This window comes from Alosa pseudoharengus, unplaced genomic scaffold (genome assembly GCF_046254945.1).
Source record: "Alosa pseudoharengus isolate Yale_2024_CS ecotype anadromous, Long Island Sound unplaced genomic scaffold, YU_APseudo_1.1 YU_APseudo_1.1_scf_14, whole genome shotgun sequence".
In the NCBI taxonomy this organism is placed as follows: domain Eukaryota; kingdom Metazoa; phylum Chordata; class Actinopteri; order Clupeiformes; family Clupeidae; genus Alosa; species Alosa pseudoharengus.
In genome coordinates, this window is record NW_027468609.1 from 27,144,993 (window position 1) to 27,165,827 (window position 20,835).

The 20,835-nt window shown below is 40.8% G+C and overlaps 1 protein-coding gene across 1 annotated transcript; it reads left to right on the forward strand.

Annotated features, from left to right (window-relative positions):
* The first annotated feature begins 1,553 nt into the window (after positions 1-1,553).
* ankrd55 (ankyrin repeat domain 55) lies at positions 1,554-19,793 on the forward strand. Its single transcript, XM_076283288.1, has 11 exons — positions 1,554-1,593; positions 2,616-2,735; positions 5,667-5,797; positions 5,949-6,058; positions 8,170-8,230; positions 8,485-8,613; positions 13,345-13,529; positions 15,280-15,447; positions 16,916-17,580; positions 18,590-18,691; positions 18,993-19,793. The coding sequence occupies exons 1-11, from the start codon at positions 1,554-1,556 to the stop codon at positions 19,271-19,273; spliced, it is 1,992 nt and encodes a 663-aa protein (XP_076139403.1). The 3' UTR covers positions 19,274-19,793.
* Positions 19,794-20,835: the final 1,042 nt, after the last annotated feature.

Consider the following 20,835-nt stretch of genomic DNA (forward strand, 5'->3'; position numbering starts at 1 on the left):
GGTCCTCAAGAGGTCTCCCTACTGCTTAAAGGGACAGTCCACTATTCTAATGCATCTTTTGTCCCTACTGTTTAAAGGCACAGTCCATGACTCAAATCAATTATTGGTTCAAACATAGTGCCTTGGACCAAGCCAAAAATAATCCCAGCCAATCAACACGGTCCTTAAGGGGTTAAGCACCTCAGAAAGAATGGATGTAAATTGATTGGCTGTTTAGCAAAAACATCAACAGAATCACAGAATGTTCATGTAAATCCCTTTCTTTTGAGCCACAGTAATGGTTTCAAATTTCAAACACGCACTGCTGACATGAGCCTTTAGTGTCTATCAGACAGTAGTGAATTTTCCGATTTGGGCCATTATTTCTCACATGACAAACCTACAGTACACAGTAGGGAGGAGAACCATTTTCTCATGAGATGGCTGGAGGGATTCTCTGTCACAAAGCGCATGTAAAATTAGAATCAGACATTCTGCCAGACAGAGAGGCACTCACTTGCATGCATAAACAGACAACTCAACTAAACACAATGACATGAGAAGAGAGAGATAATTTATCAACGGACTCAATTTAGCCTCGATGCTCCTTCTCAATCTGCATGAGGGAGAGAAGCGGCTGGAAGCTACATGAAAAAAAGAAAAGAAAAAATAAGAGTTTGATTAATATGCCCTCTGGCAATGAATGGCATGTTTAAAAATAGCCACTTCACCAGAAGTCAAGATAACATGCTTATTAATGAACGCTACTCCCATTCCACCCTGCAAACTCCCCACCTCCTTTCCCTTCCCCTCCCCTCCTCTCTCCTACGCTCCCTCCCTGGTCACAACACTCCCACTCTCACTCCTCAACCACCCCCGGCCGCTACCCATCTCAATGAAAACAAACTGCGCTCCCTGCGTGCAGTCACCGCACTGGCTGCGTTGTGATTGGTGCCGCACATGCTCTGTGATACACCCAAGCCTGGGCTCCATTCATCCATTGCCCAGGCAGATACAGGCAGCAGCCTCCTCCGCTTCCTCTTCCTCCTCCTCTTCTCCGCTCATCCGTTCACCATCCACTCCCTGGCAGACAACACGAATGGATGCTCGCATCTCTGTGCCTACTTCACAGTGAAGGAAAAAGCGGGCTGGGAATCTCCATATTTGACTGCTTTTTTTTTTTATTATTTTTATTATCTCAGTACGTTGACAGTGCTGAAACAGAGAGCCGAAGCCAAAGAGGACCGAACCCTAAACCTGTCTTCTCTTTATTTACTGCTGCCTTTCTTTTCGATTCGCCCAGCTGGGTCAATTTCTCTCTCGCTCTCTCTCTCTCTGCTCTCACAGTCCCTCGTTCTTGTTCTGACAGAGAGAATGCCTGCGGATTTTCCTGGCACTTTAGACTCTTAAGAGAGGTAAGGGGTGGGGGGGAGAGAGAGAGGAGAAGAGAGGCGAGAACCATGTCTTCATCGGGGGTTCTTTGGTGGCTCCGCTGAGGTGCCGATCTCACACATCTCCCTCTCTCCCACTCCCTCTCTGTCTGAGAGCTGCGGCGAACGATGTGCTGATCGACCATGGAATTCAGCTCCTCATCCGTGTTTGATCCGCAGAAAGGTAAGCAAGGATCAGATGCAGTCATAAACTAATTCACTAGTCAACACTGAACAAGGGAAATGTGTGTGCTTGGACTGTATATGCTTATGCGTGTGTGTGTGTGTGTGTGTGTGTGTGTGAATGTGTGTGTCTGAGCATTTGTGTCTGTTGGGGAGGAGGTGAGAGGGTGGTAGAAGCTGCCCATTGTTGCCATGGAAATCCTCAGCTCTTCACACTTGGCTTCAGAATATACCATCACCTGGCGACAGAGGACAGAGCATTATCTGAGAGGTGATGTGTTAGGCGCAGGTCTTAGCTGTCAGTATTCACGCCGGCTTTGGCCCTTGCTTGAATAAATTACCTGTCCACTGAGAGCACTACGAGGAAGGTGCATCTGCAACCATGGCTGAGAGCACACACATGTAATGACAACCGTGTAGGGGTAAAGTGACACAACTGGAATCTCATTATATTCCGCAGTCAACACAGAAGAGGCACATGAGGTGGCACAGGGAGCTATGCTAACATTAGCATTTGAGAAAAGGCTGATAAACAGAGCACTACAGCAGGCATACAGTCACCATAGGCCATGACAAAAAAAAAAGCGTAGCTATTCTGCGGTTCTTCTGGGAACACGAAGTAGCTGGTAATCCATTCTTAGAAAAGAGAAATATGTCTTTGCAGGAAACTGTTTGAGAAGGGAGGCCTGCAACCCCTCTAATAGAAGGGGGAAGGAGAGAGTGGCCTTCTGGCTCATACAGGTTGTCACGCGGAGGAAGTAGGTAGCGGATCAGCCATAGGGATCAGCTCAATGTACTGCGGAAGCAAGAGTCACCACAAAAAGCTTTTTGCATGTCTACACCAAAACATTGTGTATTTTTAGGTTTTCTACTTCAACAACCCTAAACTTCCACTTAAAACTTCAACTTTCTATTTCCCTTGGATAAATAAAGCATTTATTTATCTATCTATCTGTCCATCTGTCTATTTTTCTATCTATCTATTTATCTTTCGATCTCTTTCTTTCTTTCTTTCTTTCTCAGATTCTACTGATGAAGTTGACCTGAATATAGTGTTTCAGGCAGCTGCCAGTGGGGATGTCAACACACTCACAGCAACAATCCGAGAGGATCCTTCGATTCTGGAGTGTTGTGATGGAGAAGGTAGGCCTACTATACATTGGACGAGGTCAAATATTAGCATGAGTAGCATTTGATACAATCATAAACGCAGATCCTATTTATAAGACACTGCCTTGTGATTACAACAGAGTGGTACCTAAGTAGATAGACCAAGATTAACACTTCTGTGAAACCGGTCATGCCTAATTTTTTATGTTGTTCAATCTGCCATGCTTCTAATTAGTGAAAAGAGTATTGCTGTACTACACATCAACATCAGCAGTTTGCTGCAGGGAGGTCAAGTGAAATGACTACTGGTCCCAGCGCCCACTAAAACTATAGTTTGAAGGCGCGGAGACTGAGAGTCAACCGAGACCCATGAGAGCACGTGGAAGCGTAAGGCTATATAGACTAACAGTACAGACTACAGAGAGCAAATGGAAGCGTAGGCTATATAGCATACATGGGCAACATACGGCCCGCGGGCCACATCCGGCCCGTGGGCTTTCCCTGACCGGCCCGCGTAAGGTCCGTGAAAGAACAATAGTCAAGAGCCTAGCATAGAGATAATGCATGCAAATCAATATCGTTGTTTTTATTTTGAAAGCGACTGCTATTTGTACGCCCATACATTTGTGCGTGGATGCATACGACGTAAACACCCTCACTGATGTGCTGGTGAAAAGAATGTATGCTTCTGCGTCGACACAATGCAGTTGCCTTTACGTCGGCGTAAACCTTTCAAAGTGTTGTGTCTCTTATGTCTGCGTCGCTCACCACCGCAAAGGTTGTTAGAACGAACTCCTGCTGCTCGTTGACGATACGAAGTGTTCATTTCAAAACGTTACTGGCAGATAGACAGTTTACAATCGGACAACCCCGTAATTGTAACCAAAATATGTCTGAGTTTATTTGCAAAGATTATGTTAGCGAACTAGTATGATGCTACTACCCACAGGTTGCTTGAAGCAGCCGGCTCAACACACAGAGCGAGTTGACCAATCACAGTTATGTGCATAAAGTTAAAGCAAAAACATAGCCTACATTTTTAAAATAGTTTTCTTTGTGCATGTTGAATGACAGCCTACTATTGTCTGCTCCACATTTTCGTAGTCTAATTCTGCATAAAGTTAATTGATGGTAATGATTTAATGATGAAATATTGCTGAGTGTTGAAATGGTGGCACAGGCCTATCGTGTAGGCCTACTGACTCCTTTCACATTTTCATGACCTAGCCTAATTATAGATAGGCTATTGTAGTACTTTTTTATATCAGTCTTTGAAAACTGAAAAAAATGTCAATGTCAAAAAATATTTTTCGAGAATGAGGATTAAATACTGGACATAGATTAAATATTGCTGTTTTTCCTTTGTCTCCCTCACATTTTCATCTGTTCTTACGACTAGTAAACAAAACCATATGATTTACTTAATGTTATACAAGAACAGAATAGAATTGAACAGAATTGAGTTCAGACTTGAGTTCGGTATTTTGGGTCTGGCCCTCCTCAACAGTCCCAGTTTGTCATGTGGCCCCTTGGGGAAATTAGTTGCCCACCCCTGCTATATAGCCTACTAACAGCACAGAGAGCACATGGAAACGTGAGGCTATATAGACTAACAGCACAGAGAGCATTGGCAGTGTTGTTGCCATCTTCTGCTCAATCAGACAACAAAGCACATTGCTAAAGTCCCATAGCCTGTCTCTGCCCGATTGTTGCTATAATTAAGCCATCGTTCCCACCTTGGGGTCGGGACGGCTCAGGGTCGCCTTTGATGGGTATCTTACAATTGACCAGTAAACCTAAATTACATTAAAATATACATACATTAGTTAAAAAATATCAAGAACTCCATGAAATACAAGTTAATTAACTAATTGGATCCTTCATTACAATCTGGCTACGTAAAAATTAACTTAGACAGCCCACATATGTTTGATTGACGTAATCATGCTTTATCAACGTTCCAAACAAAGTAGCAAAATAACCGGATGCACATAGCCAAATTAATGTGCTTGCTAGAACATTTGGGGAAAATCAAAGTAGCACCAAAAGGACTTTGGTCAAAGTATAGAAGTAACTTATATACTCTTTGCTTTAGTACCACTCTATGACTGTTACAACAGAGATTTGTTGTGAACGATTGGGGTCGCCAATGTTTTGTGACATCAAAATAGGGTCACCTGCCAAAAAAGGTTGGCCTGCCCCACGCTTAGTTTCCGCTGAGATTACACAATAGTTATGAAAGTGAATGGATCTAAATATGATATCTATTTAGAGATGGAGAAATTATGGGGTTGAATATGTTACTTTGGCCGATGGATAAAGTTTAACCCATAACATGAACATGTCTGCCATTAGGGGACACCACTGAATCAAGCAAAAGGTCCAGATGTCTCACTTGTTTGGGCAGTGGCTGTCAAATAAGGCAATTTACTCAAAACTGTGACAAAAAATTGGTTTCTTCTACAGCATCAAAGCCAGCCTCCCTATGGGAAGTAGGAAACAAGCTGTTGAAGCTGTTGAAGCTGCTGAAGTTTTTATATCAGTTCTAGACTATGGTGATGTGATATATAGAAATACTGCTTGTTTACTTAAAGGCTATTGTTATGCTGCCCCTACTTCCTGGAATAATCTTCAATGTAATATAAAAATACTATATATGCCAGGGTGTGAATAGCATCCGCTCCTAATTATACACTGGTGCAAATAACATAGATTATTGTACCAGGGTGAAAATAGTCTTTGCCCATCAGTACTTACACCAGGGTGTAAATAGCAGACATTGCTATATACACCAGGGTACAAATAGCATCCACTTCTAACACTGGTTCAAATAGCATACATTAATATTTAAAATAGCCATTAATATTAAAAATAGCCTTTGCCAATAAATAAAGGTTGAATGAATGAATGAATTGAATGAATTAAAAAGTTTACCATACAGTATTTGTTTTATGCACTGCACAGGCTCAACTCCACTGATGCATGCAGTGTCAGGGCGGCAGCTGGACACAGTGAAGCTGCTTCTGAAGATGGGAGCCTCCATTAACACTCAGGATGCCTGTGGCAGGACCTCCCTGTCCTTGGCTACCTATCTGGTAACAAATTTGTTGATGAGGAAATGTAGTGGTTATGATTTCTTTACCATGTAAATGCATTTAAAATTCATTCACCTGCTCTAAACCTAAAAGTATTCCTATACCACCAACATCTCTTTTTCACCATGCTGAAATGTTCTTCTTCCTAAAGGGCTGGCTTGAAGGCTGTGTTTGCCTTCTGCGCAATGGAGCCAAACAAAACATTCCAGATAAAAATGGACGTTTGCCCCTTCACGCAGCTACAGCTGAAATCGACTTCAGGTATGAAAGCATTAAAAGAAGAAAACATAAAGATGTATCACCGAAAATGCATTGTTTTATGATCACCGGAATTTTTCTCAGTTGCTATGGCACATTTCTCAAATCCGAATGGTAATTCTCAAAACTGTTTGTTCAAACTCCATATCATCTTATTACTGGTGCACATCATTGAAGCAGTTTTCTCCCCATTTTGCAATGCTTTCGTACATCCATGCAACTTGCAGTTTTTTTTTTACTTCAATGGCTAATGTCATGGTCAAAATGCACTATGCTGGTTCCCTGCTGAATAGTCCTACCCCATAAAACAAATTGACCTTATTTCATCGCTTGTGTCATTACATACAAATATATTGAACTAGTTGTCATAACTAGTTGTCATAGTTTGTCTAGCAAATGTATGTGACCTGACAGACAGGAAAGATACAGTGGTAGGGCCTACACAGCTCTGACCAAGGGGTGTTTTACTGTAGGCCCTGTTGACCATTTTTCATTTGTGCAATGCTGTGAAAGCCTTTGTTTTCTTTATACTGTCACAATGTCTCTCAACAGAAAAAAACCTTTGCAACATATCCACTGTCTTGCAGTCATCCCCCTCCACACACACTGATGTAGTTTTGAAATAGAAAATAGTGCTGCCTTGCGCATTATTCATTAGAAAATAACAAGCCAAAACAGTTTGGCTATCTTGACCCGAACAATGGCATCATGACGTCATTTTGATTGCATTGACCGTATCATTGGCATAAATATTTGTTTTTGAGGCATAAACTAAGCATTTGAGCAAGATGCACGCTTTTTCCACAATGCGGTGCAGTTTGCCCGAATTGTTTTGAGAAATGTAGGCTAAACTGTTGTGCAAATGTGCATTCTGATTCGAGAAATGCACCAAAGCGACTGATAATAACTGTAATACCTATTTGCTCCTTGCATTATATGTTCTTAAGATTCAGTGACTATGTTTGCAGATCGTTATATAGCTTAGATTGTAGGCCTGCACCGGTTTCGGGAGGGAACGCACATTCAAGAGAGCACACGTAGCTTGTAGGCTAGGCCTACTAAGTGCACTCAAATCAGAAACACAATAAAGATGTGGTGGAGAGAATGCAATCAATTCAGAGTGAGTCTGCTGTGTCAGCACGGAATCAGCCGCAGCCGCTGATTCCTATTATGAGCACTTAGCTCTGTGCAGCTAGAGCAGCAGGTTCGGCTCCTCTGGGAGGGCTCACCATCTGCAGGGACACGTTTATGGTCCCCATGGCGACCAGAGACCTTTGATCTACGATGAGCAGCTGGTCCGTCCCAATCTCTCTCTTTTGGCTAATTGGAAGAGGAGACACCAGTCAAAACTTTGACAAACGCGTAATACACTCATCTCCTTGTAAAATGTTGGTAAACACTGATGTATTTACACAGAGTAACCGGTTTCTATCCAAGTAAGCTATGGGTAGGGTCAATGTTCAACATTGTCCGCACACGAATAGGCTGTCACCCATTTTCAAATTAAAAAGCAACAGGCCTTGGCCTACTCAAAATGTAATACAGAATAGGGTAGATCACATGTTTTCTTATAGGTAGCCTAATATAGGTAGCCTCAAAAAAGCCTAACATTTGTTTTTGCAAATCATGTTCATAGGCCTATTCCACAAAGACATTCTGCAATGTGTGATGTGCTTGATTAACTGGTTACAGGGAATTACGGGAACAACGGGAATTATAAGAAGACACATGCCTAAATTGAAACTGTCATATGAAAGCTAAAACTGCTTGCCATACATTAATCACTACTAATGCTGAACTGAAGCATCTTAAACTGCTGTTGTTATCTGACATTCATCCATACAAAATAATGATGATATTTAAATGTTTTATTATTTTTTTTATTATTTATAACTACAGATCTGTAGGCTATATCCTTTTATATCATATGCAGGTGTTTTGTACACACACACACACACATACATACACACACATGTGTATGAATATCTGCACATGTAAAATCACCTTGATTTTGTCGGTAACACGATAAGAAGGGGCCCCTATTTGAAAAGCTTGATTCAGATGCCGCATAACATCCTCTGTAATATACCAGCTATCTGATTGTTCTTTTACAGACTTATGGCTGTGCTGTTGCAGCAGTCAACACTGTGTGAAATCAATCATCAAGACAATGAGGTAAAGGATCCATAAACAAACAGAGAACAGGTGTCTCTAAAGCATCATTAGGGACAGATATGAAAACTTCTTGAATACTTCTTGATCCCATTTTGTACTTAGTGTAGGCCTATTTCAAGTTCAAAACTAATACCAAAGATACTGCGGCCAAAAATAATGGACAACTTTATAAACAATATTCATCACACCTTGCACAAATAGACATAGATGGCCTGTGCCTCACTTTCATGTGCCATTGTTTTGTCATGGTATAGGGAATGACCGCTCTTCACTGGGCCTCCTTCCACAACCGTCCGGAGCACGTGCAAGCCCTGCTGCAGAAAGGGGCTGACCCCACTCTGGTGGACAAAGACTTCAAGACAGCCCTCCACTGGGCAGTGCAGGTGCGCCTCTCCTATACTGTAGGCCTACACCTCTGCTCTGTCATTACAACCTATTCACCATGGCGCAGCAGGGGCTACAAGAGACATATGGACTTGACTGTGTTGCATTCTTATTTGCTCTCACTGGCTCTCTTCTCCTCGGAACCATAGCAAATTTCCATAGCATTTTAGCTTTAGCAGAGACACTTTCTAATGAGACACAACAATCAAAGAAGGGTTAGTTTGTAACGCCAATATGGCCCCTTCCTGTATGCCTGTCCCATTTACTTGAATAGGCAAATAGCTGCCCGATAAGTGCCCAAAGTGCGTTACCAAGATGGCTGCCAAATCGCGCGACTTGCCTATAAGGACTTTGGCTATAGTCACCAGTGTTGTGTGTAACGCGTTACAAAGTAACGAGTTACAGTAACGTAACTACTTTTTCGAGTAAAAAGTAGTGTAACGCACTACTACTGAAAATTTGGAAACGCAACGTAGTTCCTTTTTCATATCGGCGCAAAGTTACTTTTCCTAGGGACAGGTTTGACAGCGACGCTGCTTTCTCAGCTGCGCGCTTGCGCAATAGGCACGAGCTCCACACGGCAGCCTACGTGACAGAGGCTGGTAGCATGAAGTGCAATCATAGCTCCACATGGTACGTGACAGAGGCTGGTGGCAATTAAGCGAGACGCAGCCAACGCTAACTTCTGAGGGATGGACATTACTTCGAACTTGTTGAAACTAAGGGGAGGAATGTGAGTGTTAGTTGTAGCCTACACTGTGCCCTGATTTTGTCCACTGCCATTAACTCAACTGCCAGCCTATTGATACGATTTGCACTAGCTTTGCACCAAATTTCGGAGGAGTGCCTGTTTAATGAAAGAGTATAAGGCTATAAAATAAGCCCTCATATATTAGTGTTCACCTATATGCCCAAGATGAATCGAGGGTATGTTATTTGATATTGCTTCATAGGGCTTTAGTTGTGGTGTTGAAGCTTATAAGCCCAATGTTTTCTTGTCAAGTGCTTTGTTTGTGGCATTTTTTTATAATAAATAGCACAAAATACCTGTTATGTCCTCCATAGTAGAACTTTACTGTATGTAGGCCTACACATTTAGGAACAGATATTGGATTCTGCCCAAAGTCGATCAACATAAAAGTAACATAAAAGTAACGAGTAACGTAAAAAGTTACTTTCTATAGAGGGTAACTAAGTAAAGTAAGAGGTTACTTTTTTGAGTAAGTAACGAGTAACGAGCAAACACTGCTTTTTAAAACTTCCCCAACACTGGTAGCATGAAGTGCAATTATTGCTCCACACGGTACGTGACAGAGGCTGGTGACAATGAAGAGCAATCATAGCAAGCGAGACGCAGCCAACGCTAACTTCTGTGGGATGGAGGTAGCCTATTCACATTACTTCGAACTCGTTGAAACTAAGGGGAGGAATGTGAGTGTTAGTTGTAGCCTAGCCTACACTGTCCCCTGATTTTGTCTACTGCCGTTAACTCAACTGCCAGCCTATTGATACGATTTGCACTAGCTTTGCACCAAATTTTGGAGGAGCGCCTGTTTAATGAAAGAGTATAAGGCTATAAAATAAGCCCTCATATATTTTGTGTTCACCTATATGCCCAAGATGTAGCAAGGCTATGTTATTTGATATTGTTTCATAGGGCTTCAGTTGTGGTGTTGAAGCCTATAAACCCAATGTTTTCTTGTCAAGTGCTCTGTTTGTGGCATTTTTTATAATAAAGAGCACAAAAGAAATGTTATGTCCTCCATAGTAGAACTTTATGTAGGCCTACACATTGAGGAACAGATATTGGGTTCTGCCCAAAGTCGAGCAACGTAAAAGTAACGTAAAAAGTTACTTTCCATAGAGGGTAACTAAGTAAAGTAACGGGTTACTTTTTTGAGAATTAATGAGTAACGAGCAAACACTACTTTTTAAAAGTAACTTCCCCAACACTGATAGTCACTAATTCACATGCTGAAATCTGAAGTTACTGGGATTTCAACTTGGATTGGATTGGATAGTCTTTAATGTCCCAAGGGAAATTTGGTTCACAGCAAATAGCCAGCACAAATACTGTTCACTCAATCAACATAAGCATGAGATGATAAATAATGATTGCCATAAATGGCCATTGCTCTTTGTGTCGCTCTGACCTCATACACATGCCCAATGTTATTGAGGTTAGTCCTGAGTCCTGAGGTTAGTGATCTGACAGAGTAAACATTTTACCAAGCCTACTTTTGTTTGTTACACTAAGGTTGCCAAACCAGCAGATCATAGCAAAAGTTAAAACTGATGCAATAAAAGATGTGTAAAACATTTTTATGAAGTGATTTGTCAACACTTGATCCCTTCAACTTCCTCAAAAAAGAAAAGTCTCTGATTGGCCTTTTTTGAGATGGATCAATATTGGCATCAAAGGTCAATTTATCATCTAAGACCGTGCCCAACTACTTGTATTGGCTTGTCTGTGCCATTTATGAGAGTTGGTGCAGTGGTAGAAGGGCTATGGCAGAAGTCTATATGCATCTCTTTTGTCTTAGAGACATTGATTGAGCTATAATGTAATAAATTCATCCAAAACTGGTCCATGGCCCATCTCATGGTCCTGCAGGAGACTGATAATCACAGAGTCATCAGCATACTTGCTTGATACAGTATGTCTTGATTCAAACTTACTCTGGCAGTCATTGGTGTAGAGCTCAAATAACAGAGGGGACAAAACACACCCCTGAGGTGATCCTGTGGAACACATGATAGACATAGTGTTGTTCACACGAGTTCTCTGCAACCTCATTATTAAAAAGTTGTCCAGCTAACATATAGTGAGTAGTCAGTGCCTGGGAATTGCATCAGCCTGTAAGCTAGAATATGAGGCTGCATGCAGTTAAAAGCTGATGAGAAGTCAACAAAACATGAGTGTGCACATGTGTCCTCTTGCCTTCCAGGTGCCCAGTAGCCAAGTCCAAGGCCACCAATGTTGCTGTGGCATCCTCGACTCCCTTGCTTGGTTGGTATGTGAATTGGAGTGGGTCTATCATGCTCTGTGTCATAGACAATAGACTCCTCTTCACAATACGCTCAAAACCTTTCATCACCAGAAGGGTCAGAACCGTGGAACCTTGGTCACTGGAACAACTACAGATTCTTTCCATAGCATGGGAACTTTTTGTGTGGCAAAGAGAGCTGGAAAATAAATTTGAGAATACCACACAAGAACTGAGTACAGTTTTTAAGCAGTCGGCCACTGATACAGTCAGGCCTCTGGCTTTCCTTATGCTTGTCTGTTCAAGAGTTCTCCAGACATCCATTTCATTAACTAGAAACAATCTGACTCAACTCTGAATTCGGCCAGTTCATCGTTAAGTCGTGGGGGTCAAATCTTAGATAGAACTCGTTCAACTCGTCTGCCAGGACAGAATTGGTTTCGTCAGATATATACATCCCTTTTTGTCTTGTCCTGAATTCCCCACCATAGCCTTAATCCCTCTCCAAGCACAGTGAGCACTGTCATTCTTCAGCTGGTCCTCCACCTTGTCCTTGAACTGCAATTTGGCCAACTGTTGAGCATCTTTAGTTTTATGCATGTCCCCCTGTTTAGAAAGCTATCTTTTAATCTTCCTGAGAGAGATCTGCTGGCCCAGGACTTATTATTTGGGTATAATGTGACTTTCTTCTTGAGAATAATTATTTGCTCACAAAGGGTGATGTAGCTTGATACTCTGAGAATCATTTGTTAGTCAGTTGGTAGTGGCATAACATTTCTGGTGTTTGAAAGTCCCTGGAGATCATGAACTCAAGTGTTTGTGAAATGTATTTTGTCCCAATAAGTAGTAAAAAAAAAAAAGCTGTGTATTTTCTATGGTGTAGGGGGTGTCCCTTTACATCAAAACTGTATTTTTTTTGAGGGATGTAGATGGCTGAGATGGGGACTCCCTTTCTGAGGGTGGGGAGTCTTTGTAAAGTCATATATAAACTTTTGTTATGTCAGAGTCGGTCCCTAGACACCAATAGCCACTAGCCAATATATGAATAGTTCAGATGCAAACATATTTAAATCAACACAATCCAACTACAGCTTGACTGATATCAAATTGAAAAATATTATACATATAAATACCAGTATATTTCTGTAAATTCATAAAAAATGGACTGTTGCATCTGAACCTTTTCATTTCCATTCTGAACCACTTCCACACAACACAACACATTTCCTTACAATACACAAACATGCTGGCTTGTGGTTGAACACATGCTGGCTTGTGGTTAAACGTCTTCCATTCTATTTACTCATTGGAAGCAAACAGAGTGTTTGCATGTTAAGGTTTTTCGTTAGGCAAGGACGTGTTTACAAGGACACTTTACTAGAAGCATTAGACAAGGACACTTCTCTGGAAACCTTTTGGTGTTTGGTTACAAAAAAAAAATATGCCTTTAGGGTTAACTGGCAGAACAAAGGTGTGTTTTTGGAGTTTGGAGTTTTAATATTTTATGTGAAGGATGCAAACTGCTGAATTGCAAATGTGTTGCAAGCTGTTTGTATCATTTAAGTTCAACTGACAGTCAAATGGATGCTTATACTGAGAACTGCTTTTGAAGTTATATCTAACATGTTTCATATCAGGACGCTCACAGACTGGAAAATGTTGAAACAGGAAAAGCAGTGGTTTACTAGTGGAGAAATGCTCCAGTCTGAAACCGCAATGTGTGCTCTGTTTTTTATCTGACAGAGTGGCAGCAGATTCATGTGCTCACTAATCCTTGAACACCATCTTGGCCCGTCTGTGATCAACTACGATGATGAGAACGGCAAAACGTGCGTGCACATTGCTGCAGCAGCTGGCTTCAGCGACATCATCTATGAGCTTGCACGTGTTCCTGAGACCAACCTGCAAGCACTGGATGTTGACGAGCGGTATGTGCTGTGAGGTTTTGAGAGTTGTTTTTCTTTTTCTTTTTTCTATCTGACAGCAAATCACAATATCAGATAACGTGGTGCTTGTGAAATGCACATTCCTCTAAAGTTTGTCAAAAACACAGCCTCAGTCACTAGCCTCACTAACTGAGTAAATGACATTTTAAATGGTAACACTTCAATCATGAATGCAATTCTGACAGCACAAAAACATATTTTTTCCTTAATGTTCTTGTTTTTATTTTACATTCTTGGCTTTAAATTTCAATGTTTAACAAGTAAAACAAAATCTGTACAGTCGGTTTATACTATGGGAGGTAGAAGCACTCACTCATTTCAATAATTAAATAAGGGCTGTAAGGCCTATTTTGCATGTGATTTGTTTCTGGATTTTGCTTCTCACAAGCAGATACTTCCCATGAAGTTTTAGAGAAGGAACATCAAAGTCAAAGTCAAAGTCTGCTTTATTGTCAATTTCTTCACATGCCCAGACATACAAAGAGATTGAAATTACGTTTCTCACTATCCCACGGTGAAGACAAGACATATTTTACCAATTAAGTCCACAGACAAACATAACATTCAAGTAAACAATAAATGAGTAAATAAGAAAGCACATACAATGAAGAAATAAGAGCAGCAAAATTGGGTTGATATTGTGCATAGACATTCAATAGACTCCAATGGCAAAGAAAAAAGACGAATAATAATAAGAAAAGGTAGGCACATAATGGGTGCCTTCACAGGTTCACTGCTAGGCCCCGAAACCTTTAATATGATGACATATAATATGATGCCTTCTTATTTACTCATTTATTGTTTACTTGAATCTTATGTTTGTCTGTGGACTTAATTGGTAAAATATGTCTTGTCTTCACCGTGGGATAGTGAGAAACGTAACATGACTTGAGCTTGTGACTATTTCTAATCTCACAGGTACATGTGGTGTAAGCATGCTGCAGTGGTGCAAGCACATCCTGTGGCTAAAGTGTCATACCAATCTTCATCTTCTTTCATAACGTGTTAACTGCAACGTATGGGAAAGTAAAGCGAAACAAGTGTGTCTCACTTACATTGCAGTGCTTTGGCAACGGGCCTCAAAAACATTCTCCTGGTCGATGCACAAACTTATTGAAGCAGTAAATGTGTTAATTGTATTTATTTAGTGTTCATAGCTGAAATTATGACTTTGTGCACAAACAAAATACAGGAAAAGACACATTAAAAACTTTAAAGGAAACAAGAATAGTGCTTGGAATAATAAAGAAAAAGATATTATTAGGACAAGAATATGTAGAAAAGAAATGGTGCGTGTATTTTTCCCTTCTATAGGAGCACTACAGTAGCATCTATTCTAACTACCTTCAAGATATGCAAAACCTGGTGTGTTTTGGCGATATAGTTTACAGTGTCGTGCTGGAAAAATTTTCTTTCTTTTTTGCTGTGTGTTTCCTACCTTGGATGCAGAGCTGCATATGTATATCCTGGACAGCTGGTGGGAAAGACACATATTTATCTGTCCTTCACATGACCAAACATTGTGCTTTAACATTAGAAATGTACTGTCTGATAGTGATTTGACACCTTTAAATACAGTTATGAATGCCCTCAGTACACATTATCCATTCCATCAGATCACTTTCAAAGGTGACCTGGGACACATATGAGTATTACCCCATATTTTAGCAGCAGTGTGTCCTCCAGGGCCACAAATAAGATGTGTGTGTCTCTCTGTGTGTGCGTGCACCAGAACCCCCTTGCACTGGGCGGCAGCAGCAGGCAAAGTGGACTGTGTGCAGGCCCTACTGCAGCTGGGCGTTGAGCCAGAGCCCAGAGACATCAACGAGAACACACCGCTGACCTACGCCATGTACTGCGGCCACACAGCCTGCATCAAACTTCTCTCCACTGAGAACAGGTAGGACAGGCAGTGTTTTTGTTTGTTTGTTTGTTTGTTTGTTTGTTTGTTTACTGGGTTGCTTGCTTGTTTTGTTGTTGTTAATTTTGCATTCATTGCCCTCTGTGTATGGTCACAAAATTTGATACATAATGTGGGGAAACTGTTAGCTGTTGTGTGCTGTGATCAGGGGGTGCATTTATTGCATTGAGTTGCTATTTGGAGTTTGAAACTGCTGTAATTTGCAGTGTATTTTTATCAAACTCAGCATCCAGTTTCACTTCAACTAAAATACCTCCCTTGTGTGCCCTTCCTTCCCCCTCAGAGTATATTAAAGATTTCGGGGCCTAGCAGTGAACCTGTGAAGGCACCCATTATGTGCCTACCTTTTCTTATTATTATTCGTCTTTTTTCTTTGCCATTGGAGTCTATGGTAGCTCCCAGAACTGTATGGTAAAAGTGTCAAATACGGCACATTGATTGGAGACATTTCCTTCATTCAGTGCTCCACCAACCACTGCCACACCAAATGGTCAAAGTTGGAGTTGCATCAACGCCTGTAGCTTTTGAACCATTATTAAAAAATTAGGTACCGTTCAAGTTCAAATTTTGAGTTCCACACACCCCAATCCCAATTTGGGATTTTCACCATATTGGATTTAATCAAAAAAGTTTCCACAGGTCTCACATTTTGTCAATTTTTCACAAAATTTTGCATATGTGGTCTTCAGACCAAGCCTCACAAAAGCCCCACATTGCTGCTTGCAGCTATATTGTAATGTTGTCTTCTCCTCTGACCCCTGAGATTAAAGTCCCTCTTGGGCTAGACCAGGTTTATTTTTACTCATGAAAGTTTCACTTCCTCAGTCTGTGGAAAAATGTTGCTGTTGCATATTTTATATTACTATTGTTAGCACAGTTTTGATCAGTTAAATGTTGAATTATTATTATTATTATTATTATTATTATTTTCTATCTGTATCTGTAGAAGTATTCATATAGCAGCACACATAGACTAATGTTGAATGACAATGTGAAAAAGAAGGATAATTAATAATACATATATATATATATATATATATATATATATATATATATATATATTAATAATTTTCTAAATATCTACATGTAAAGTGATTTTATCAGGACTTTGCAGTTCATCAAAGACTGAACTCTGTTGTTATTGCCCCAGAATTGCTGGTGAGGTCGCATCTGATGGCACCATGAAGTGAACAACCTAATGCCAGCACCATTTATGCCAAACTTAATTCCTACACCATGAGTAGAGGGAAAAAAACATACATTCTGGAACCTATGATGGCAGAATGCCCCATTGAAATAACTGCAGAACTTGAAAATATCTTGCCTTATTCTTTTTTGGGGGGCAATGGAGTCATAGTGTCATCTGTAATGCACCATGCTATGCACTATGCTACTGGTTAAGATATTTAATTACAAACACACCTAACTGAAATATACATTTTTACAGGTTAGAGTCGACCCGACAGCTACATTCCCAGAATAATGACCTGGCCAGCAAAAAAGAGGGCAAGTTCCGCATGCTCAACAACATCTTCTCTTGTAAGAAAAAGAAGGAGCTTCATGCAGCACTACAGAAAGTACCAAACCATGATCGACACCAGTCGGAGGAGACGTCTGAGGTGGACGACATCATCACCATGTTTGACTGCCTGTCAGACTCGTCTGGGATAAACTCACGAGAAGACGGAATGGCCTTGATGAAGAGGTCGTGCGAACCACAAAAGCTGGGGATCCTGGAGGACCACACCTTAAAGGAAATCAAGGGACTTCCGCCCATCCGCACACAGAGTCTTCCGCCGATCACCCTAGGAAACTCACTGCTGGCCAGCACACAGTTTATGGTCCAAAGGAATTCGGGCGGCCAAATGATCAGCCACCTTGCACACCGGTCTCAGAAGAGCAAGAGTGAACACGACCTGTTTGACAGCAGAGCCAAGAGCCAGAAATTGGTAGGCCAGACCTGGAAGACGGAGTCCAGTCAAGTCCTGACCCATAAGGCTTGGGTATCATCACCGTCTGAGAGACTGCTGGATCGAACTCATCACGAAGCGTCAGGCCCCTTAGATGTGCTCTGTCCAAAACAAATCCCATACATTCAAAAAAATGAGCAAGGTACTTCTGCTGAAATGTAACAGACCCAATGAATACCTGAAGTGATTCAAACAACATGATTAGCTTGAACAGCATAACACATTTTATACCATTTATGTAACAAAAAAAATGTAGTTGTAATCTGTTAGTTACTGAGAAAAATAGTTGGTGTCTTGGTGATTACAAAGAGGTAATACTCAAATTAGTCACTGTATTTGATTGAGGTGACCTTTTGATTACTTTGGCTAAAAATACCCAATAGAAAGCAGTGGTTATATTTGGTATGAAACTTTGCTGTTAGAAATAATGGTTGACTGCTAGCACCTCTTACTGAAAACATTCCGTCTGAAGTGTTTGTGTGGTTGTCACTTATGTCAACAAACATTCCGTCCAGTGGAGTGATCTTACTGTGTCTCATTAGCAATAGAACACATAGCTTGCTTTCTGTTAACTCCAGACTACTGTGTAGTAGCTCTTAGAAAGTTGCCCTGCAGTCTGAACAAAACACTATGAAATCCATCATCATTACTAAGACAGTCAAGGGCAAATTCAACAACAGCAGGAAGAGCTAAGACCGTATATCCACTGTGAAATACTGTGTAAGTTAAACACCAACACAGTCTGATGTTTTGCAAATCACAAATTTGCTTTCTCCAACACCTATTGGACTTTTTAACACTAGAATTCATATATCTTCTGTGCACAGACACTAAGATGTGCATAGTTCAGATAATTTTGATTAGCAGGGGTGTCTGAGCAGCCTTTAGTTCAGTTAAGCCACCACTCAGTTGCCCCGTCTCGTACCAAAACAGTAGATACACCCAAACCACATCCTGTGATAAGTGCACATATGCACTTCTTCTTTTTTGTTTGGTAAAAGAGAGGACAATAATTCCAGAATGCTGTAATACATTACCAATAGTGGAAGCTTGCAGGCTCCAGACGGTGGCCTGATTATGAGAAATAAAAACCATGTTCTCAGTCTCAATCTCTGAACCTTTTCTTCCCTTTCTACTGATATTGTTCACAGTTCCAAACACACACCTACTACCTCTGAATGGCCTGCGGATGAGGGAGTCTGGCCTAGCACGCAACAGCCTGGCACCTATACGCGACCACTGTACTCACCGATGTAAGTACTACATGTTTGCTCAAAGTGGAAAAGGGATCACACACATCCATACTAGTCATGTACACTGTCCTCCATTGTACACCTCAGGATAACTTAGGTAGAAATGTATGTACTGTATATGAGGTAAGTACACACACACACACACACACACAATAAATTGATTTAAAACATCTTTCAGTCCAGTCCAAAATCCAACCTGTGTGAGATTACAGAGGCCATCTGTTAGCAATCACATCATGTAACATCATTAGCTGATTATTAAAATAATAGCGGTAATGAAAATAATCTTTATTTTGTTCAGTCTCCCTTCCACCTGACCAGGTGTCTCAGGGAGTGAAGAAGTCCAAATCCCTGCCTCTTGGCTCCCTCGGCCGGGGCTTGGTCAGCCTGCCTCCTCCAAACGCCCCCAAGCAGCACAAAGCAGGACTCCCTCAGAGCCAGTCCCTCTGCTCCCTGCCGCCCGCAGCAGTCGGAGAACCCCTACGGAGCATGCAAGTCCTTCCTGCGATCCCACCACTGAGGAGACGCAGTCCTTCGCCTTCTAAGCCCACTGTGACGCCTCATGCTAACGTGGGACAGTAATGCGCAGCAGCTAATGGCATGCAATGACACAACAGATTTTTGAGATTATGTTGTTGTTGTTTTTTTTGCTCTTGTGTGAAAGGACTTGACTGTGCCAAGAAGTCTTATTGAGAAGTAGTTGGAATTCAAATCAAGTCAAGGCGTGTCACAATTCATTCATACAAGATTTTTGGGGGGAAAATTCTTCAGTTCTAGGTTTTCTTGTTACTTGGTTGACTTGTAAACTGGTAATCTGACCATCAGGTTTAAGGCTGCAACAGAACATTCAGTTTTCATTTTATGAAAGTCAGAATGTCTTAGCTGCTCTGTTAAAGATAGGCTCAGAAAAGAAGAAAATTACATGATTTGTAGAATGGTTTAAGTATTTGATAACAATTTATTAAAGAGATACTTTCTTATTTTTACATATTTTTACTCATCAAAAACTTTATCTAAAGGCATGCACTGTGTTGAACTATTCTTTAATATATGTAAGGCATTCAAGTGATATATTGAAGTTCTTATTTGACTGTTTTGTAATAAAGGGATTTAATTATAAACTCAATAACTCAACTGAGTTATGCAGCACGTCTTGCAGAATGTCTTATGCTCCAAATACCCAACTAATTTTAGGCTTGACTGCCAATATGCATTTGAAGGCAACTTGAATTGCAAGTTACCAAAGGGAATTCTATTGAAAGTAAAATCCAGGTCTTCAGAAATGCATTACATCTTCCCATACAGACCTCACTATTCCAAATGAAAATATAATCATCCAGGTTTAGCTGGGTTAGTGCCAATAACAGTAACTTCATGCATCTACAAATTAAATGCATTAACCCTCTATTACATGTTCTATTATATAATGTGTATATGTTTATCTTATACTATCATGCCTATAATACAAAAATAATATAAGCACTAAATATATTGGTTTATGGTAAAGGGCCTGATTTCTAGCCAGAGAGAAATGTGTCATACCAGAACAACTTGGCCATTACTGTTTTGTTTGTAAGTGTCCAGTCTTTACAAGAAGTGCTGACTGTAGCCTATATTCCTGGTATTCCAGATCATCACTTGAGTTCCCAAATTACAACAACAGCCCTGGGTTGGTTTACCAGTAAATGCTGGAGGCAACAGATGGAGGAGGTTCTCCAACTTTTCCTGTAAATTGAGGGACTTTGATTGTACACCATAGCACATTCCAGGATTTCAGTAGCCTAAGTTGAAATTGTCTGTGATGGATTTTAGCTTTATCAACTGAAAATGATTCTAGGCTGGGCAATGTAGGCCTACTGTAGCTACACAAATAGGGAAAAAGGTAGGCCTAGCTAACCCTGTAACATAGCCTACACCAAGCCTACTCTTGACTAGATCTAAGTAGGCTATTGTAGTCTAGATTTTTAGAAAGCTATTGCAGCAAACACTTAAGTGATTAATTTATTGAAAGTAGGATAGGCTATTAAAGGTATCTCTATTGAGCATCTCTGTTTTGAATAAATACATTCAAACAGGCACAGATGGGAAGGTTAGAGACACGATCTTCTTTGACCTGCCTTTTGACCTTCTCTGGAAGACTGAGT